Here is a 19,510-nt window from a genome sequence, read left to right as displayed (position 1 = left end):
TCTAGTGTTTTTACAGTTTTATGATTACGATTGCTTCAGGTTCTCCAGATTGTTTAAAGTTGTATTATACTCTCTTGTCATTCACCAAATGAATATGTCATGGTCAAGGTATGGAAAAAATCGTACCTTCTCCAGCTGACGATGCTTTACATACTCCAAAATCTTGATTTGTATCTGTCTTTACTACCATTATTCTTTATTCCAGATAAAGAGAACTTCAGTGCTGTTAGTTGAAATCATTGAGTTAGCAACATGTTTCATCTAAAAATCAAAATTCGTGGTACCTTATGTATTTGTAACCTCCGTGCGCTTTAGTCTGTACTTTCAGTTGTCTGTCCGTATTATAATCTTCATACCTTATGTGAATTGGCTTTCTCTGACAAGTTTGATTTCAGTTACATGTTCGATTTTGATTATTCCTGTGTTTAAATAAGATCGACTGCAATCCTGAAATGATTATATTAGCGTACGTACCATATTCCCAGATTATCTTCTTTGTATCTTTATAATTAGTTATATCCCGCAGAGTTCCATCTTTCATTCAACTTTGAGTTTCACGTTACATATCTACATTGTCGTGCACTCCGTTAATCACCAGTCTAAAAATAGTTAGCACAACCGAAACGACACACAGATACACTTCAAACAGAACATCAATCACAAAGCAATGCACCAGCATTAACAAAAGATTTTTCGGCTGCGGTAGTAATCTTAGTCCTTCGCCCATGTTAGTTTTGCAGGCATCCCTGGTTACGCTCTGTACAACTTATAGTAGATATAGGTATCCATAATAGCTTCAGGATTGCAGGTTTCGCTAATACTTGCAAGCTGTTGCACTATCCATTTCCATGCTGTTCTAGCAGGCGTTTAGTTTAAAGACTATTCTGTAGTACCCAAATCTAAAAAAAAACAGACACATACCGAACACTAATAGAAAGCATATAAAACGTATATTAAGCACTGAACAGCACCTTAAAACTAAGGAGACAATAACACATGGCATGTAAACAATTACTCGAATAGGAATATAATAAAAGTACCAATACCTAATTTATTATGCACATTTCACCTGCGAACATACAATAGTTTTTCCACACGTCTACTCGTCTAATAAATAAGTCAAACAGATTAATACATTAATAAAAAAAATAACAACTGCTAAGTATACCTTTTAAATAGTTTTGCGATATGAAGGTGCAACTTCATGCCGATATTAGTATTCCAGAAAAAAAACTAGGTTTAGGTAGAGACAAAACATTTTGAAATATGCATTCCATGCGTCCGTCCATATTATGTTTGCTCGTGCAAGCTTCTTACGTTAGTAGCCGTAGGTAATCCAACACCTAAAACAAACTAATGATTCCAGACACCTAGTTCTAAACGAAGCCAGACTTTCGCTCTTGAATATACCTGTGCGTGTGCAATTTATTAAGTTTGCGGATTCAATGCTATTGATATGGCTGGGCTAAAACAGATCAAGACACATTTCGAACACGACATAATCAAAAACAATATACCTACATAAAACACATAATTATGCACATATAGAATAGGTACTGCTACATTATTTTAGTGTAGTAAGTAATATAAATAACAATAATACAATTATTGACTAAGGCAAACTATAAAAAAACATTAGGCACAAGTAAAAATAAAGCTTTAAAAATAGTGATATAAAAAATAAAAATGCTCACGTGAGATTTTAGTCTGCAACAAAATTGTTAGAAACACTGTTGTGCTTAACATATTTTGGTCATTTAGATAGGTATTATAAATAGGAATATAAGTAAGTTGCCTGGATAAGTTGATAGTAGGGGACGAGCTAGTTCAGTCACAAATTAGTCGTTGTTTTTCAGTTAACGCAGATAGTTTTGCTGTGCAGTTAGTTGACACCATCTGTGGAGCAAAAGAGGCTTACGCTTCGACGCTCTTGTGGTATTATAACTGAGGCCAGTGACTGTCCTTTTTTCTCTAACATCAGTTGTGTTCATCTTCCATCCTATGGGCTTCTACGAGTTTCAATGCAGGCAATTTTCTTTTGGCTCCTTGGCTGATTTCTTGATCTGTGAAATAAAGAAGTCTTACGTGTGGGCGCTGTGTGTCGAATCAAGAAGAATTAGAAGCACCGAGGTACAATAGGCGGGTAGTAGTAGGTAAGCAGTGTCGTGGTGAATGAATGAAGACAGCTGACTGGGGGGGGAGTGCAGAGCACGAAGATTTCGCGAAGTCCACGGGCAGAGGCTGACGATTATCTAAAATTGCGAAGTTCGATGCTGGATATTGCTCGAAAGAAGAAAACAGCACGGAGCATTGGTGACTTGTGATCCGCTGCAGATGACGCTAAATAATATTTTAAAAGGGCATACACTCACAAATACTTGAAGGTGTCCGAACCCGAGTATTCGAAGTAAATCCAACCCGAAGTTATTAGTTGACCGAAGAATGGTGTATATCAAGATCTAAAAATACATGCAGTCCGAATACAGATGAACCCGCAGTGCGAAGGCAGAAGTGTAGAGTACACGCAGATCGACGAGCACGGAGACGAAAACTAACTCGCAGTTGTAGACCGACGAACACGCAGAAAACACGTTGCAACACGACGAACTTACTGTACGAACTGCGATGACAACCTGACGAACTTGCTTTTCGGAAACCGACGAGCTCGAAGATTAAAATCCGCAGTGAAAACGCGTTGAACACGCAGTTAGCAACCCGACGAACTTACTGTCCGAAGACCGACGAACACGGAGTTCGTAGACCGACGAACACGGGAGTTCGAAGACCGACGAACACGCAGTTCGAAGACCGACGAACACGGAGTTCGTAGACCGACGAACACGGAGTTCGTAGACCGACGAACACGGAGTTCGTAGACCGACGAACACGCAGTTCGAAGACCGACGAACACGCAGTTCGAAGACCGACGAACACGCAGTTCGAAGACCGACGAACTTGAACTTCGACGGCGAACACGGGAGTTCGTAGACCGTCGAACACGCTGTCCGAGGACCGACGAACACGCTGTCCGAAGACCGACGAACACGCAGTTCGAAGACCGACGAACACGCAGTTCGAAGACCGTCGAACACGCAGTTCGAAGACCGTCGAACACGCAGTCCGAAGACCGACGAACACGGAGTTCGTAGACCGACGAACACGCAGTTCGAAGACCGACGAACACGCAGTTCGAAGACCGACGAACACGCAGTTCGAAGACCGACGAACACGCAGTTCGAAGCCCGACGAACACGAAGATCTAAGAAACGACGAACTCTCAGTTCGAAAAAACAAAAACTCGATGAACTCGCAGTTTTCAGCCCGGCGAACTTACTGTTTGAAGCCGACGAACACGCAGTTCGAAGACCGATGAACACGAAGTTCGTAGACTGACGAACAAGAAGTGAGAGGACTGACGAACACGAAGTTCGAAGATCGACGAACGCGTAGTTCGAAGACTGTCGAACATGGAAATCTAAGAGACGACAAACTCGATGATCTGAAGAATGATAACTCGCGACACGCAGGTTGATGAATTATTACTAAGGCACAAATGACAAAAAAAGAGACTCACAGTCCAACAAAATAGACTCGGTGTAGCGGAGCGAAGAATGACGTATGGATCTCGTGTCGATGGCGCCGAGATAAACTACAACCTGGGCGAGGCTTGGATTCAAATGTGGGCAACGATTTTGGAGGAGGCATGGTGTTAAGAGTGGTTTGGTATGATAATTATACCTCAAGGATAAATATAATCATGATTAGTAGTATTACGAACCTTTTGCAATGGTGAAGCGGTGAAGAAGAGCTTTGGTTGCGACGACTGGGCTGGCATTAATATTGGGCTTCTCTGCTCCACACGTTTTGGATGGCACCGCGGCCTTTCGACAATGGTGAGCAGGATTTTTCTGCATTTACATGTTCCATGCGGCACACTCTGTTAACAATAGCTAAATTAGCACGCACCGCCGGTCCAGCGGGTGTAGATATGGCAGTTTCAGATGACGATGGTGATAAAACATCAGAACTGGTTTATACCTCATTAATCTCCTTATACAACGTTGATTCTGACCAGTTTGGATGGCTCTGTTGCGTAGTGAAGTCTCGTTTTGCTGACTACGGCAAGCGCACAATGAGAATAAATGATGGACGCACCCGTTCTGGAGTATGTATTTGGATGGCTCGTAGAAGTATAATCGTCTTTGGTGTATCATATTAGCTCCCAGGAATTGCATAACAGAATCAACAGACCTGATCTACTGATTAGATACATATCCACGTCTGGTGTTAGCATCGCCAATCGCCAGAAGTCAGGTTCAGCTTAAAGTTGACAGTATACAAGCTCATATACGTATGGCCAAAGCTCTGTAAACAATAGCTTAGTTACTATTAGGACCCATGACCCACCGCTCCCGATGGGTTCTGGAGGACGAGCAGGATGAAGACGGTGGGTGATAACGGCCGGCTCACCAACATCCCTTCGCATATCTGGTTCTGCTAACAATAGTGGATTATGGTTGGTCATGACCTATAGGTAACCGCCGAAGATGATCCCGCAGTTGTCTTTATGCGACTGTTCAATTCGGTTCGGTAGACATCGGAGCCCTCAGAAGACTGCGGCACGCGCATTTGTTGATGTCTGGTTCTGTCAACAATAATTGGATTGTGTTGCATTGCATACCGCTTTACCTCGTGAGTAGAATCCGCGGGCGAAGGCTCACTTCTAGGCTACTAGTCTGGTCCAAGTTAGTATTCTTATCGCGGAATGTCAGATGAAGTTGGCAACGGGGCTGGAGCTGGATTCACTCACCACTCATCTCGTTCTGTTAACAATAAGTGGATTACGAATTCACGCACCGCAATAGCGGGCAGACTAGTCAAGTTCAGTAATCAATCATCATGAAAATTTGATGCTTACTTATGGCTCAACATCGGTGATTGAGCTCCATTTTTCGTTTTTCTTTACAAGCGAAGAGTCACGCGTCAGGGTCTGTTGAAAATAGTGAGATTATAGTGCCTCGGCCATACCGAGCCCCGATGAGTGCAATGCTGAATCCTGCGGCGGTGGTGATGGTGGGTTGGAGTTTAATTCGATATCTACGGCTGGACCTGCAATCTGGCGGCCAACAGTTTGGACTTCTTGACTGGCTATGCTGACCTGGCTTCACTGTTGACAAAGAGGGGATTACACGTGCACAGGTGGCAGTAAATCCAGGTGCCTACGACGACGTGGCATGCAGTTTCTGACGGACCGGTACACATCTTTGTTCGACGACAACCTGCTCCTTTCTGTTGACAAGTTCAATGCAACATACACCGCTATGGCGGTAGACATTATGTTATGTTCTATTGACTAGCATTATGCAAAATAAGACACACCATACGGAAGACTTGTCCTCCAAACTGGTCTCGGTGACTGCATTAGCCGTCTAGCTTCATGGCGAGTAGATTGAGCGCTACGAATGGGTACGATAAGTGTGGTTCTGTTGACAATATCTAGATTAATTACGCCCGCGTCAGCGGGTACAGTCATTCAGTAGCACTTCACAAAACTGTGCACAATTTCTCACACTGATCTCAGTTTCTGAACCAGATCACATTCGCAGTACTCTGTGTTTTACTGCAGAGGAAGAAAAACCATTTTCGCACATCTCAATTTTTTCCCCTTTCTAGGGTTCAGTTGCATATCAAAAAAGCAACTGCGTAGGTAATAATTCTTACCACTCTAGGCGTGGAGATAGCAGAGAGCTGGAAACATTGCGCAGGATTTACTGGACGTCGGTAGCCCCGCTCTGGCAGACAGATTGGACCAGGCCACTGGCGGGCCGGCTGGACCGGGTAGTGGCAGGCGCAGGAGGACAGGTGGAGCCGAGCAGTACCGCCTGCAGGCTTGAGCGAGCAAGTTGGACCATGTTGTCACCGCCAGACCACTGGCGCACAGACTGGACCGAGCTGGCACCACTGGCGCGCAGACTGGACCGGGCTGGCACCACTGGCGCACAGACTAGACCGGGCTGGCACCGCAGGGGTGCAGATTGGACCCGGCTGGCACCACTGGCGCGCAGACTGGATTGGGCTGGTACCAACTGGCGGGCAGACTGGACCGGGCTGGCACAACTGGCGCGCAGACTGGACCGGGCTGGCACAACTGGCGCGCAGACTGGACCGGGCTGGCTGGTGCCAAAGCTCTGCGCCAGTGGTCTGGCGCGCAGACTAGACCGGGCTGGCACCACTGGCGCGCAGATTGGACCGGGCTGGCACCACTGGCGCGCAGATTTGACCGGGCTGGCACCACAGGAGCGCGGGCTGGCACCACAGGAGCGCGGGCTGGCACCACAGGAGCGCGGGCTGGCACCACAGGAGCGCGGACTGGACCGGGCAGGCGCCCAAGAGAGCAGACCCGATCGGGCTGGCACCACTGGCGAGCAGACTGGACCGGGCTGGCACCACTGGCGCGCAGTTTTGACTGGGCTGGCACCACATGAGCGCAGACTGGACTGGGCTGGCACCACAGGAGCGCAGACTGGACCGGGCTGGCACCACAGGATCGCAGACTGGACCGGGCTGGCACCACAGCAGCGCAGACTGGACCAGGCTAGCACCACAGGAGCGCAGACTGGACCAGGCTGGCACCACAGGAGCGCAGATTGGACCGGGCTGGCACCACAAGAGCGCAGACTGGACCAGGCTGGCACCACAGGAGCGCAGACTGGACCGGGCTGGCACCTTAGGAGAGCAGACTGAACCGGGCTGACACGCAGGAGCGAAGACTCGACCGGACGGACCAATGCTGACGGGCAGACTGGCGTCTTCGGTTGATTCCAACTCTGACCTCTTGCACGGGCGAATTCCTTACTTTTCATTATTGAAGCCGGCATCACGTTGCAGACTGCAAAGTTATAAATACATTTTGTCTAATCTCATAATATTTACCCTTAGTCTGACGCATGGTCTTAAATGGATCTCTGGAGTATATGACAAAAATTAATGTAAGGTTATTCGTATCGTACCGGTCAGGCTTGAAGTGTTTCATTCAGTGGTGGACTGGATAAGCTGACGCGCAGACTGCACCGGGCTGGCACCACAGGAGCGCAGACTGGACCGGGCTGGCACCACTGGCGCAGACTGGACCGGGCTGGCACCACAGGAGAGCAGACTGGACCGGGCTGGCACCACTGGCGTGCAGACGGGACCGGGCTGGCACCACTGGCGCGCAGACTGGAACGGCCTGGCACCACTGGCGCGCAGACTGGACCGGGCTGGCACCACTGGCGTGCAGACGGGACCGGGCTGGCACCACTGGCGCGCAGACTGGAACGGCCTGGCACCACTGGCGCGCAGACTGGACCGGGCTGGCACCACTGGCGCGCAGACTGGACCGGGCTGGCACCACTGGCGCGCAGACTGGACCGGGCTGGCACCACTGGCGCGCAGACTGGACCGGGCTGGCACCACTGGCGCGCAGACTGGACCGGGCTGGCACCACTGGCACGAAGACTGGACCGGGTTGGAACCACAGGGGCGCAGACTGGACCAGGCAGGCACCACTGGCGTCTTCTGCTGATTCCGACTCGAACCTCTTCCACGGGCGTATTCCTTACTTTTCATCATTGAAGCCGGCATCACGTTGTTGTAGACTGCAAAGGCATTAATAAATTTGGCTAATTTCATAATATTCACCCTTTGACGCATGGTCTCAACTCTCAATGGATCTCTGGAGGCAGAGTATATGACAAAAATAAAATGTAGGGTTATTCGTACCGGTCAGGCTTGAAGTGTTTCATACAGCTGTTGGCTGCATGACCTGACGCGAAGACTGGGCGCCACTGGCGCGTGGTCTGGACCGGGCTGGCACCACTGGCGCGTAGACTGGACCGGGCTGGCACCACTGGCGCGCAGACTGGACCGGGCTGGCACCACTGGGACTGGCGCGCTGACTGGACCGAGCTGGCACCGCAGGAGCGCAGACTGGACCGGGTAGACGCCCCAGGAGAGCAGAGTGGACCGGGCTGGCACCACTGGCGCGCAGACTGGACCGGGCTGGCACCACTGGGACTGGCGCACTGACTGGACCGAGCTGGCACCGCAGGAGCGCAGACTGGACCGGGTAGACGCCCCAGGAGAGCAGACTGGACCGGGCTGGCACCACTGGCGCGCAGACTGGACCGGGCTGGCACCACTGGGACTGGCGCGCTGACTGAACCGAGCTGGCACTGCAGGAGCGCAGACTAGACCGGGCAGACGCCCCAGGAGAGCAGACTGGACCGGGCTGGCACCACTGGCGAGCAGACTGGACCGGGCTGGCACCGCACGAGCGCAGACTGGACCGGGCTGGCACCGCTGGCGCGCAGACTGGACCGGGCTGGCACCACTGGCGCGCAGACTGGACCGGGCTGGCACCACTGGCGCGCAAACTGGACCGGGCTAGCACCACTGGCGCGCAAACTGGACCGGGCTAGCACCACTGGCGCGCAGACTGGACCGGGCTGGCACCATTGGCGCACAGACTGGACCGGGCTGGCACCGCACGAGCGCAGACTGGACCGGGCTGGCACCACTGGCGCGCAGAGTGGACCGGGCTGGCACCACTGGCGCGCAGACTGGACCGGGCTGGCACCACTGGCGCGCAAACTGGACCGGGCTAGCACCCTTGGCGCGCAGACTGGACCGGGCTGGCACCATTGGCGCGCAGACTGGACCGAGCTGGCACCACTGGCGTCTTCCGCTGATTCCGACTCGAACCTCTTCCACGGGCGTATTCCTTACTTTTCATCGTTGAAGCCGGCATCACGTTGTTGTAGACTGCAAAGGTATTAATAAATTTGGTTAATTTCATAATATTTACCCTTTGACGCATGGTCTCAATGGATCTCTGGAGGCAGAGTATATGACAAAAATAAATGTAGGGTTATTCGTACCGGTCAGGTTTGAAGTGTTTCATTCAGCTGTTGACTGGATGACCTGACGCGCAGACTGGGCACCACTGGCGCGTGGTTTGGACCGGGCTGGCACCACTGGCGCGTAGACTGGACCGGGCTGGCACCACTGGCGCGCAGACTGGACCGGGCCGGGCCCACAGGAGAGCAGACTGGACCGGGCTGGCACCACTGGCGCGCAGACGGGACCGGGCTGGCACCACAGGAGTGCAGACGGGACCGGGCCGGCACCACTGGCGCGCAAGCTGGACCGAGCTGGCACCACTGGCGCGCAGACTGGACCGGGCTGGCACCACAGGAGAGCAGACTGGACCGGGCTGGCACTACTGGCGCGCAGACGGGACCGGGCTGGCACCACAGGAGAGCAGACTGGACCGGGCTGGCACCACTGGCGCGCAGACTGGACCGGGCTGGCACCACTGGCGCGCAGACTGGACCGGGCTGGCACCACTGGCGCGCAGACTGGACCGGGCTGGCACCACTGGTGAGCTGACCGGGCGACACCGCGCTGGCTGGCAGGCCGAGAACCCGAATGGCGTTGTGTTGCGGGCTGTCACCTCTCAAGTAGTCCAGGAAACTTGCACCGAAGTGATCCTCCTTGGCTGCGAAAACACAAGAACTTTGCGCCTGTGTGCCTTCGGAACGAGAGCCTAACATGATAGTTCGCTACATGTAGGAAAATATTTTCTTTGTTGGCATTCGACTTGCATAGAAATTAACCAAGACCAAGAACTCTAGGTAATTTACCTTTCGCAACGCTTTTTAGATACCTACTGATATTTACTAATATATGCTCCAATATTATTATAGCTCATTTTTCTTACCATTGGCTCAATATGGGAAAGGTATAGCTCGATGCACGGTTGTCGGCGTGATGACTTTGCGAAGTCCAATGCATTCTAGTCATTTGTCGAGAAAATTTTTCACAGGTCGCTCGAGGACTCAGGCCATTTCGGTGTCCATATCTAAGGACAATGCTGCACGTAGCAGCGTTAACAACTACACGTGCTGAGGTTTTTTCGCCGCATTGAAATATATTATATTAATCATAGTAAGCTCTGGCATGGTACTACTTATTTTCAGTTAATAAATTATAAGACTTCTTTATCTTACGTCTCACCGGGACATGGTAACAGGGGTCTCGTCAGTGGAGTCAGCGGTCAATTTACACGTAAAGCAGCAGGAAGCGGCGATTCTATCACAAACCAGCAAAAGTAAATAAAACCGGCTGTGCCGTGGCAGCAGCGGTAATACATCAGACATCAGTGTAGGTAGTTAACATAATATACGTTGTGCAAGGCAGCAGTAGTCTTTTGATCCTGTGATCGATCTTGAACGGATTGTGGCAAGGTAGCAGATTTGGCAATAATAGTAAATTGAAGACGCTGTGCGAGCGAGGCAGCAGCGGTCTTGAAGGGCGACTCTGTGACAAGGCAGCAGCAGTCTTTGAGACCCTGTGCCGGGCAGCAGCGGTCTTGAAGGACGACTCTGTGACAAGGCAGCAGCAGTCTTTGAGACCCTGTGCAGGGCAGCAGCGGTCTTGAAGGGCGACTCTGTGACAAGGCAGCAGCAGTCTTTGAGACCCTGTGCAGGGCAGCAGCAGTCTTGACGGACGACTCTGTGACAAGGCAGCAGCAGTCTTTGAGACCCTGTGCAGGGCAGCAGCGGCCTTGAAGGGCGACTCTTTGACAAGGCAGCAGCAGTCTTTGAGACTCTGTGCAGGGCAGCAGCGGTCTTGACGGACGACTCTGTGACAAGGCAGCAGCAGTCTTTGAGACCCTGTGCAGGGCAGCAGCGGTCTTGAAGGACGACTCTGTGACAAGGCAGCAGTAGTCTGTAAACCCGGTGCAGTGTAGTAAAACAGACGCTGTGCAATGCAGCAGTCGTCTTGAGAAGGGGACTCTGTGGCAAGGCAGCGGTAGTCGATAGAGCGTGCAGTGCGGTAGTAGGTAGACCCTGTGCAGGGCAGCAGTGGTCTCTGTGACAAGATGCCGTGCCCGACAGCGGCGATCTTGATTATGGACTCTGTGACATGGCAGCAGTAGTCGAAACTGGCAGCAGCACTTTTATACATTCTGTGACAAGGCAGTGGTTAAAAACAAATCGCTGTCGCATGACAGCAGAGCTCATGTTTATAATCGGGTAACAGGCAAAATAGAAATCTCTGATGAACAACTACGATATACTTAGGTTTGACCGTGCTATATAGAGCGGCTTGTTTCGAAACCATTGGCCAGGAACGTCGTAGATGTAACAGCAGTCAGCATCATTGCAGTAGGTACTTATACACTCAGCGAAGTATCATTGCAGCATTCTCTCGTACAAACAGCGCAATTTGCAGCAGTAGCTAAGCTCATACCGGTTCAGGCTCTAAAAATAAATACCTAATGGTCTGGCTACACGCCAGGATTAAATTCCTACCTACAGAATTGCAAAAAATAGTTTAACGTAAGATTAATAAGTTATCGTTAGGTACTGTAGGCTTTTATCCTTTATCAAATTATCACAATATGTTATTGTATTGCTACCAAATAAATAATTTTAATTTTTAATGTTATATCTAGACATTAACTAAAACTACAACAAAGCTAATTTGATACTAGTTTCATTTGTAACGGTCAATAAAATTCTTTTACCTGAATGGTTCAGTACAATCTGACGACCACCCGTAGTTCAACTGTCGTTCTTAAATATTTGTAGCATTCATTCATACAGTCCTCATTTTTGCAGTGGTGCAAGTGATAGATGATCATAGTGAACACTGGATGAGTGAAGAAAATTGCTAGGCAAAGCATTTTCTCCGGCTGGGTATGACGAATTTATATTAGTCATCTTCGGGGTGAATACTGCCACAGACGCATCTAAGCTAAACAAATTCGGGAAAGGACATAGCAAAATATTATCTTGCACATACATACATACTGTTGCCACCATCCGGTACTCTCGTCTGTTATATGCCTTACAATAATGAATAGCTATAGTAAAATAGAGGTCATACCGTTCGTACATGTTACTTTCCCCAACACATTCAGAGGTGGGGCGAAACTTCAACATTCACTTTTACATAATTTAGTTTTTTGTTGACATCTAAATATCATAATTATTGATTCCATTAGAACCAGCTCCTCCAAATAACTACTCAAGTTGAATAGCCTTGTGAATTGGGACATAATCCTGATTTTTCAAGTTTCATAATGCAGTATCTCATACACCTCATACTGGCAGCTTGAAATATATTCCAGCTCTGGCTTATTTATTTATCATACAGGAAGTCACAACGGTTGTCAGTTTACTACGTGGCTGTAGGCTAAAGTCCATTACAAGCTCGGTATCTGCCATTACCTTTCAACAGAATAATAAAAATAAAACAGGTTTGCGATTTCACAACGATTTCACCACCAATGAAATTATTTCATTCAAAAACAAAACTGGCTTGCAAGATTGGTTGCTTTGACAGTTTCCTCTTAGTATTGGTTTATGTCATTTTGTCTCGTACTTGTCGATGTCAGTCGCACGCTCTTACCGCTAGGCCACCGTTAGGTATCTTTATTTATTTTTTTCAAGTTTAAAGATGATACAGATGTAGTGTGAAAAGGTTTTCCTTCGTATTTTTCCGGAAACGTTCGTAAGGTGCATTAGGGTAATTCCGAATGATAGAAATGCTCGGATAATTCCGAAAGGGAAATGTAGATATGATGGAAATAATGGCGATTTTTATGCGACTTTCGTAATTAGATGACTTTCGGAATTACCCTAATGCACCTTACCTACGTTAGTACGTTTTATCACTCCTCGGACTATGGCGATGAAATATATGAAAGAGGCGTGTTCCTGATATCCATACAGTTGGTAAATGCGCACCATGCTTGTATAAGTGAGATATGACAGATCGACTAGTCGCTTTTGTGACAGGCGGTACCTAACTTTGAGGTAGAACCGAAAGCGTGTGGGCGGCACTTTCAGCGGGAAGCGGGATTAGCCATACCTACTTTAAATATTATACTGTTGTTTCTGACACTGACCGAAATAGCATAACACGTTCGTACAGTCAGCAACACACCTATGAATACTTACTATGTTTTTTTTTCCTGTCTATCTCCAACATGATCGGAGGTTTGCTACAGTTCTTCACTGTATGGATATTAAGAACACGCCTCTTTCATATATTTCATCGCCATAGTCAGAGGAGTGATAAAACGTACTAACGTAGGTAAGGTGCATTAGGGTAATTCCGAAAGTCATCTAATTACGAAAGTCGCATTAAAATCGACATTATTTTCATCATATCTACATTTCCCTTTCGGAATTATCCGAGCATTTCTATCATTCGGAATTACCTAATGCACCTTACGAACGTTTCCGGAAAAATACGAAGGAAAACCTTTTCACACTACATCTGTATCATCTTTAAACTTGAAAAAAATAAATAAAGATACCTAACGGTGGCCTAGCGGTAAGAGCGTGCGACTTTCAATACGGAGGTCTCGGGTTCAAACCCCGGCTCGTACCGATGAGTTTTTCGGAATTATAATATACATATTTATGATGTGAAAGTTATAACACAAAGATAGATACTGTAATAAATATTACATATATTATGTATACTAAATATACAATTGAATTTAATTCGATGTAATACCTTATGAGATTTTTCGGCAATTTCATATAAACGCAAAACATTGCTATTCACATATTTCAGGCGCTAACGAAATCGCGTACTAACCGCGATAACCAAAAATGTTAATGTGTGAAAAATAATGTATAAGGCCACTTTTTAAAAGGAATAAACAACTTATTCACGGGTATGTAACAGGTACATTCTTGTGATAGTTAAATTATATCTTGAAGTCAGTGATATGAGCGGGTACAGCCGTGGTCCGGCTGGGGAGTACTACTCCCCAGCCGGACCCCTTTTAGATGCATATTTCTGGCAAACTACTGAGGTACATGCAATTTCCGACGAGGTACAAGGGTATGTCAGAGGTACATTCCACCATGGTAATCTGAGATCACGCGATGTCAGTGGGTAGGTAAATTAGTGGCCTGCCTAAAACAAAACAAGACATCGAAACACAAAAAATTAGGGGGTTAGTCGGTAAGAACACATGTTACCGCTTGTCAGGTCATAGTAATCCATATGGATATAGGTATAGAAAGTCTCATATTTTTATTTCCAAGGCTCTTCCAGTCATCCTGATTCTTCAACCATAGTTGATCCTCAGCTTAGTAATTCTTTGAATTTATGCATAACCCTACCTGGTGGGAATCGTACCTGCAGATGAAAAAAAAAACAATGGTAAAGGGATTACTGGGCCCATGCCCAGATCCCAAGTATGGTTTCACATTTTGCTGTTGTATTTTATTTTATGCTTTTAGATTTCCTCACGCGATATTTATTGTGTATATTTTTTTACATCGAATACTTTGCAATGTGTACATTCGTTCTCAACTTTCAATTATTTCATAGACAAGTTAGATCGGCGCTATTAGCGCGTTCTTATTATTTTTGTCCTTTATTAAATGTAGGTACTTTATATGAAATAAATAGCTCCTTAAATTGTTATAATTCGCTTACTATGAAACTATCTGTGGATCTGAAAAAAATTAAATGTATGGTTAAGGGACCTACCTACCTATTTAACGTTCATTATCAGTGTGTTTATGAATGTATTGAACAATTTCGTTATCATTTTATTTACGTTAAATAGGTCACTTATATTTCACTAGTTCATTGGAACTGATTTTAAATCATGTATTATTAACAGGCTTTGATTGTAAAAAAAAAACTTGCCTAAACTCACCTTAGCATTAGAGAACAAGCATCAAGCTGTCAATTATATGTAGAGTTAAGAAAGATACCGAAGCATATCGGTCGTACTTGTTGACACTTCAGCCTTCATTAGGTAGGTTTCTATATAATTTATCTAAGTTTTGGGGTAGAGATCAGGACCGACATTGACTTATCTGTGGATGCCGACGGTCCACTTGTTATAGGGCCGGGCTAGCCTTCGCGGAGAAGGGCTTCACCTCGCTTTGTTTACGTTCGGCTGGTTGACTTGGTCACGCTCAACCTTGATCACCAGCCACGGTTCCCGTTGTAAAGCTGTGAAGTAGGTATGGAAATCAGTTCATGCGTTCTTATTCTGACTAGGCAATGTTTGGAATCAAAGGCAGGAAGTAGTAGGGCTATTGTTTTCATCGCTTATTATGTGTTATTAGCAAGCATTCGTCTCAGAGACCATAGTCAGATTTCACACCTTATACTGGTTGACCTGTGGCGAATACTCGTATGCGCTTAATAAGCAATGAAAATGTCTAGGCCAGATCTAGAAAAATAATTAATTAGCGATAAATGCAAAGGAAAGATACTACAGTTTCTAAATTTAATGGTTTTTGTCGCTTAATAAATTTTGCAAATTATTATCAAAATAGGTTAAAAGTGCAGATACGGTAACATACATTTTGATTAAGTCTGTTGTAGGTACAAATTGCTATTTAGGTTAAGAACAGAGCAAAAATTAATTTGTATGTGACTGCAACAATTAACCTAGAAAGAGTGGTTTTCATAATAGGTGACTTACCATATTCTAACAAGTCCTTGCTTCATTTTCCTATTCGTATATTTGTATACAATCGTGTTTATCAGTGTGTAGCCTATGACGCGTAATATGGTTCAGAATGGTCCCGGAAATGATCAGCCCACGCCACGTTTCCTCAATTAATATTTCCAACTCGCAGAGCGTGCAGGTGAAATTTTTCATGTACTAAATTGGAGACTGCTCACTCGAAGTGTAGGTATAGCTGCAGTTAAGATGTTTATGCATGCATCCACACAAATATCGTGACCTCTGGTTACCTAATATAGAAAGCGCCGCGAAGACTGGAGAGGTCACGGATACACTTCATGGTCGCGGTGGCAGTCTCCGAAAACTCCTTCAAGTCACCTCGAGAAGGCCTCCCAATCGTTCTAGCCTGATCCTAAATTGGTTACACCCTGTTTGGAGAAAAGTTATTGCATAGTCATGACCTAAGTGAGATGACTCACTGATTCAGCAATTAGGTGTTTTCACATTTCATCATTGATCATTTCATAGAAAAAGTGACTCGGTCCAGTTGCTTGGTGTATAGTTATTAAAATATCGATCATGTTCATTATTATGAGCATCAATAAAATACCAAGTCTGTTTTTATATTTCAAACTTATGACCATTTTCAATAACAAATGACTCACCGACATTGTCAACGGAACTTCCTTACGGGAAGATAATTCTAGTGTTCAGTGTTCCGGGTAGCGACGTCACGTGACCGTGACGCGTAGAGGCCGTGCGCACGGTGAACAATGCGATTGCGACAACCCGTCACGACTGGGTCTGCAGCTGCACGGCAACCGCAACGCTCTGGGGTCTAAACACAACGTTACACGCAGGGGGCCCGCGTGCGGGCACGGGCAGAGACATTGTTATAAAATAAAAGTTATTTGACCAGTCGTATGAGGAATTCAGAGGCCTAACGTTTACCTAGTGGGCTGATAACCGGGACGTATTTGAGCGCACGCAGTATGGCACAGTGGAGCCGTGGGCTGAACGCAGGTAAACTTAACGCCACGACGGCTCGGCGGCAGACCGCAGGCTGCTCGGCCGAGTCTGGAGCTCGATCTCGTTCGCACTCGCCACAATCTCCACGAAGCGTAGTGACGATGTTGACTCATGGAATAACACATTTCGGGTGAAATCACAGTAACAAAATAGGTGAAAACAACTTTCAATTGAAAAATTCTTTTTATTTTTCATACTTAAACATATGTTACAATTTATCTTATTCAATATGAATAATATAACCAAATTCCAATTTAACTATTGAGAAATAGATTGAAATTGAAATATTTATTTACATTTGGAATCACAAAATTAACTAACTAAAATAAATGCACGATACCGTTACAAACCCATTGTTGTGTAAGCAGCGACCGCGCCCCACGACAGCCAAGATGGCGGCCATCGGATGGATGCAGACCCACGCGAAACGCAATGGGACTGTAATTTAAAAAACATCCTACTTATATCACAGATTCAAAAACAATTATTTTACATTACCTAGAAATTGGAAATGTCCTAATGTACTCTTGGTATAGGTTTTACACTGTCTAATTCTTTGAAAAAACTATCTAGTCCGCTGAGATCATTCTTCCATAGGTTATCGATTTTTTCTCGTTGTTCTCTGGCGTCATCTTCTTCTTTATTGCACAAGCCCAGATCAACTTGCATCTGAGCCCACCGTCTGGCACGTTCTCGTTGTTTCGTAACCAACTCGCTTTCAGCGCGAGTAAGGGAGTTGCTCAAAATGGCGATTATTCTGAGGTCACGATTTCTCTTTGTCTTGGCGTTTAGAGATTTACTTTTAACTTGACGGACCCAGTTAGAAAGGGATTCCGCTTTACTTTCACAAAAATCAACGACAGATTTTTCGTTAGATTTGTAGCCCATGATGAAAAAATTAGGCAGAAAATATGGCGGCGGGACAAGTACACACCTGAATCCAACCCAGGCAAATTCACTTGAAGATCTTGTCACAACACTTTCACGTCCACTGCGCACCACGATGAGATTTAAAATGCGGGGCGCTGACGTCACCGCAGCAATTTATAGGTGGCCCCGCTGCGCACAAAATGGCGTCGCTCCAACGACGAAATCACACGAAGTCGACCGAGAATATACGATCGATACTTTTTGTGTTCGGATACGTGTTAAGCAGATTTTTTTCTTAATCGGATGAAACACAATATAATATTATAACTAGCTTTTGCCCGCGGCTTCGCTCGCGTTAAATTCGAAAATTGCGGAATGCTCCATACAAACTTTCCACCCATTTTAGGGAAGTGTCGGGGTTCGAAAGAGACATAAAGTAGCCTATGTCAATCTCCATCCTTTCAACTATCTCCACTTCAAAAATCACGCCAACTCGTTGCTCCGTTTTACCGTGAAAGACGGACAAACAAACAAACACACACACTTTCCCATTTATACTAATATTAGTATATTTAGTACTAGCGACCCGCCCCGGCTTCGCACGGGTACTATACCTACATGTAAACCTTCCTCTACAATCACTCTATCTATTAAAAAAAACCGCATCAAAATCCGTTGCGTAGTTTTAAAGATTTAAGCATACATAGGGACATAGGGACAGAGAAAGCGACTTTGTTTTATACTATGTAGTGATGATAGTGATAGTGATGATAGTGATGGATATATAAATACTTTTTTTTTCTTTTTTTTTCGTATATACAGGATGTAACATTAATGCTGGTGATCCATTTAAGAGCATAACCGGTATCGAATAGCGGTTACGAATACCACTTCCTTTTTTTAAAATAAACACCATGAAAATTAAAGGTACCTACTATAGAAGGTAATGTATAAGCCGTAGGATTTATCTTCGGCAATTATGTTACATAGTGTATGTGCACTGAATTTATACTTCTAATAGTTTCTACTTTCTAGGATTACTGCGATAAATGTAAAGTAATAAAAAATAATCTTATTTTTTATTATTAACCATAAAAAAATTGCAGCAATGTGGAAGCAAATTTGTATTTGCACAGGTAGTAAGTGCAATTAAATGAAAATATTTTTTATTTTATAGGCACAGGTGTTTGGTGTTTATAGATAATTTACGTTTCGAGAAGATCTATTTTATGTACCAAGTGTACCAAGAGACGGTTTTGGATCATATTGTCAAAGATCTGCCCAACAGGCTATTTTCAGGACATCATTTTGTGTTCCAGCAGGATTCTGCACCTGCACACAAAGCCAAGACCACTCAAGCCTGGTTTGAGCGTCAAAAAATCGACTTCATAAGACACGAAGATTGGCCTTCCTCCAGTCCGGACCTTAATCCTTTGGACTACAAAATTTGGCAGGTCTTAGAGGAGAAACCACATAAAATTTTGAAGAGCCTGAAGTCATCATCATATAGACATGAATATGGTGCGTGCTGCGATAGACGACTGGCCGCGGCGTTTATTGGCCTGTATTAAAAATAATGGAGGTCATTTTGAATAATTTTAAGTTATATTCATTCTCTATTGAATGTACTTTCAATTGATATCTAATTTAGTAAAAACTGATTGGTACTTTTGTTTTTGTCATTATTTTTATTTGTGACAGAACTTTAGGACCGACTAAGTAAAACATACATTTGTACTGTAACGAGAATATTCCATAAAGATTGGCTGGTATGCGAGTATCCGAACGGGCTTTGACGCATGTTTTCGCGAGCAATGCGGGCCAGCGGAAAGGGCATCGGGGGGGGGGGGGGGAGGGGGTAGGAAGATGAAATGAATGTCGGACGGTCGATGGTCGCCTTGGCAGAGGGGGAATGAGGGAACGGGGCCTCCCACGTCAGAGGGCCTACCGCGAACAACGAAATTTCGAAACAGATGGCATCTTTCTCTTTTACTCCTATTCAGCTGTAACTAGAATGACAGAGAAAATGCACGCAATTTACTCCCAGGGCTTTTTTCAATGCCTAGAACGAACAGGCAAAACTTAAAATTATCAATTTAACTATACTTG

At 45.8% G+C, this 19,510-nt stretch overlaps 1 protein-coding gene and 1 long non-coding RNA gene across 2 annotated transcripts; both read right to left on the bottom strand.

Annotated features, from left to right (window-relative positions):
* Nucleotides 1-9,531: 9,531 nt before the first annotated feature.
* LOC125232487 lies at nucleotides 9,532-12,434 on the bottom strand. The gene is made up of 2 exons (XM_048138170.1): nucleotides 11,935-12,434; nucleotides 9,532-11,011 (listed from the first exon to the last, which is right to left on the bottom strand). The coding sequence occupies exons 1-2, from the start codon at nucleotides 11,988-11,990 to the stop codon at nucleotides 10,192-10,194; spliced, it is 876 nt and encodes a 291-aa protein (XP_047994127.1). The 5' UTR covers nucleotides 11,991-12,434; the 3' UTR covers nucleotides 9,532-10,191.
* A 4,261-nt stretch (nucleotides 12,435-16,695) lies between these two features.
* On the bottom strand, nucleotides 16,696-17,777 carry LOC125232488. Its single transcript, XR_007177749.1, has 2 exons — nucleotides 17,466-17,777; nucleotides 16,696-16,969 (listed from the first exon to the last, which is right to left on the bottom strand). It is a non-coding gene; the product is annotated as an uncharacterized LOC125232488 (long non-coding RNA).
* Between the last annotated feature and the right edge of the window lie 1,733 nt (nucleotides 17,778-19,510).

This window comes from Leguminivora glycinivorella, chromosome 13 (assembly GCF_023078275.1).
Source record: "Leguminivora glycinivorella isolate SPB_JAAS2020 chromosome 13, LegGlyc_1.1, whole genome shotgun sequence".
NCBI lineage: Eukaryota > Metazoa > Arthropoda > Insecta > Lepidoptera > Tortricidae > Leguminivora > Leguminivora glycinivorella.
The sequence above is the reverse complement of the archived record's forward strand: the minus strand, read 5'-3'. Positions and strand labels throughout refer to the sequence as shown.

Excerpts from the sequence above, each read along its gene's own strand:
- LOC125232487 (XM_048138170.1), bottom strand. The coding sequence starts at position 11,990 with ATGTTGAAGTTTCGCCCCACCTCTGAATGTGTTGGGGAAAGTAACATG. Across the intron at positions 11,012-11,934 it reads GAAAGTAACATGTACGAACG|AATGTATAAAAGTGCTGCTG; the intron begins GTATGACCTCTA and ends GCCTTGTCACAG.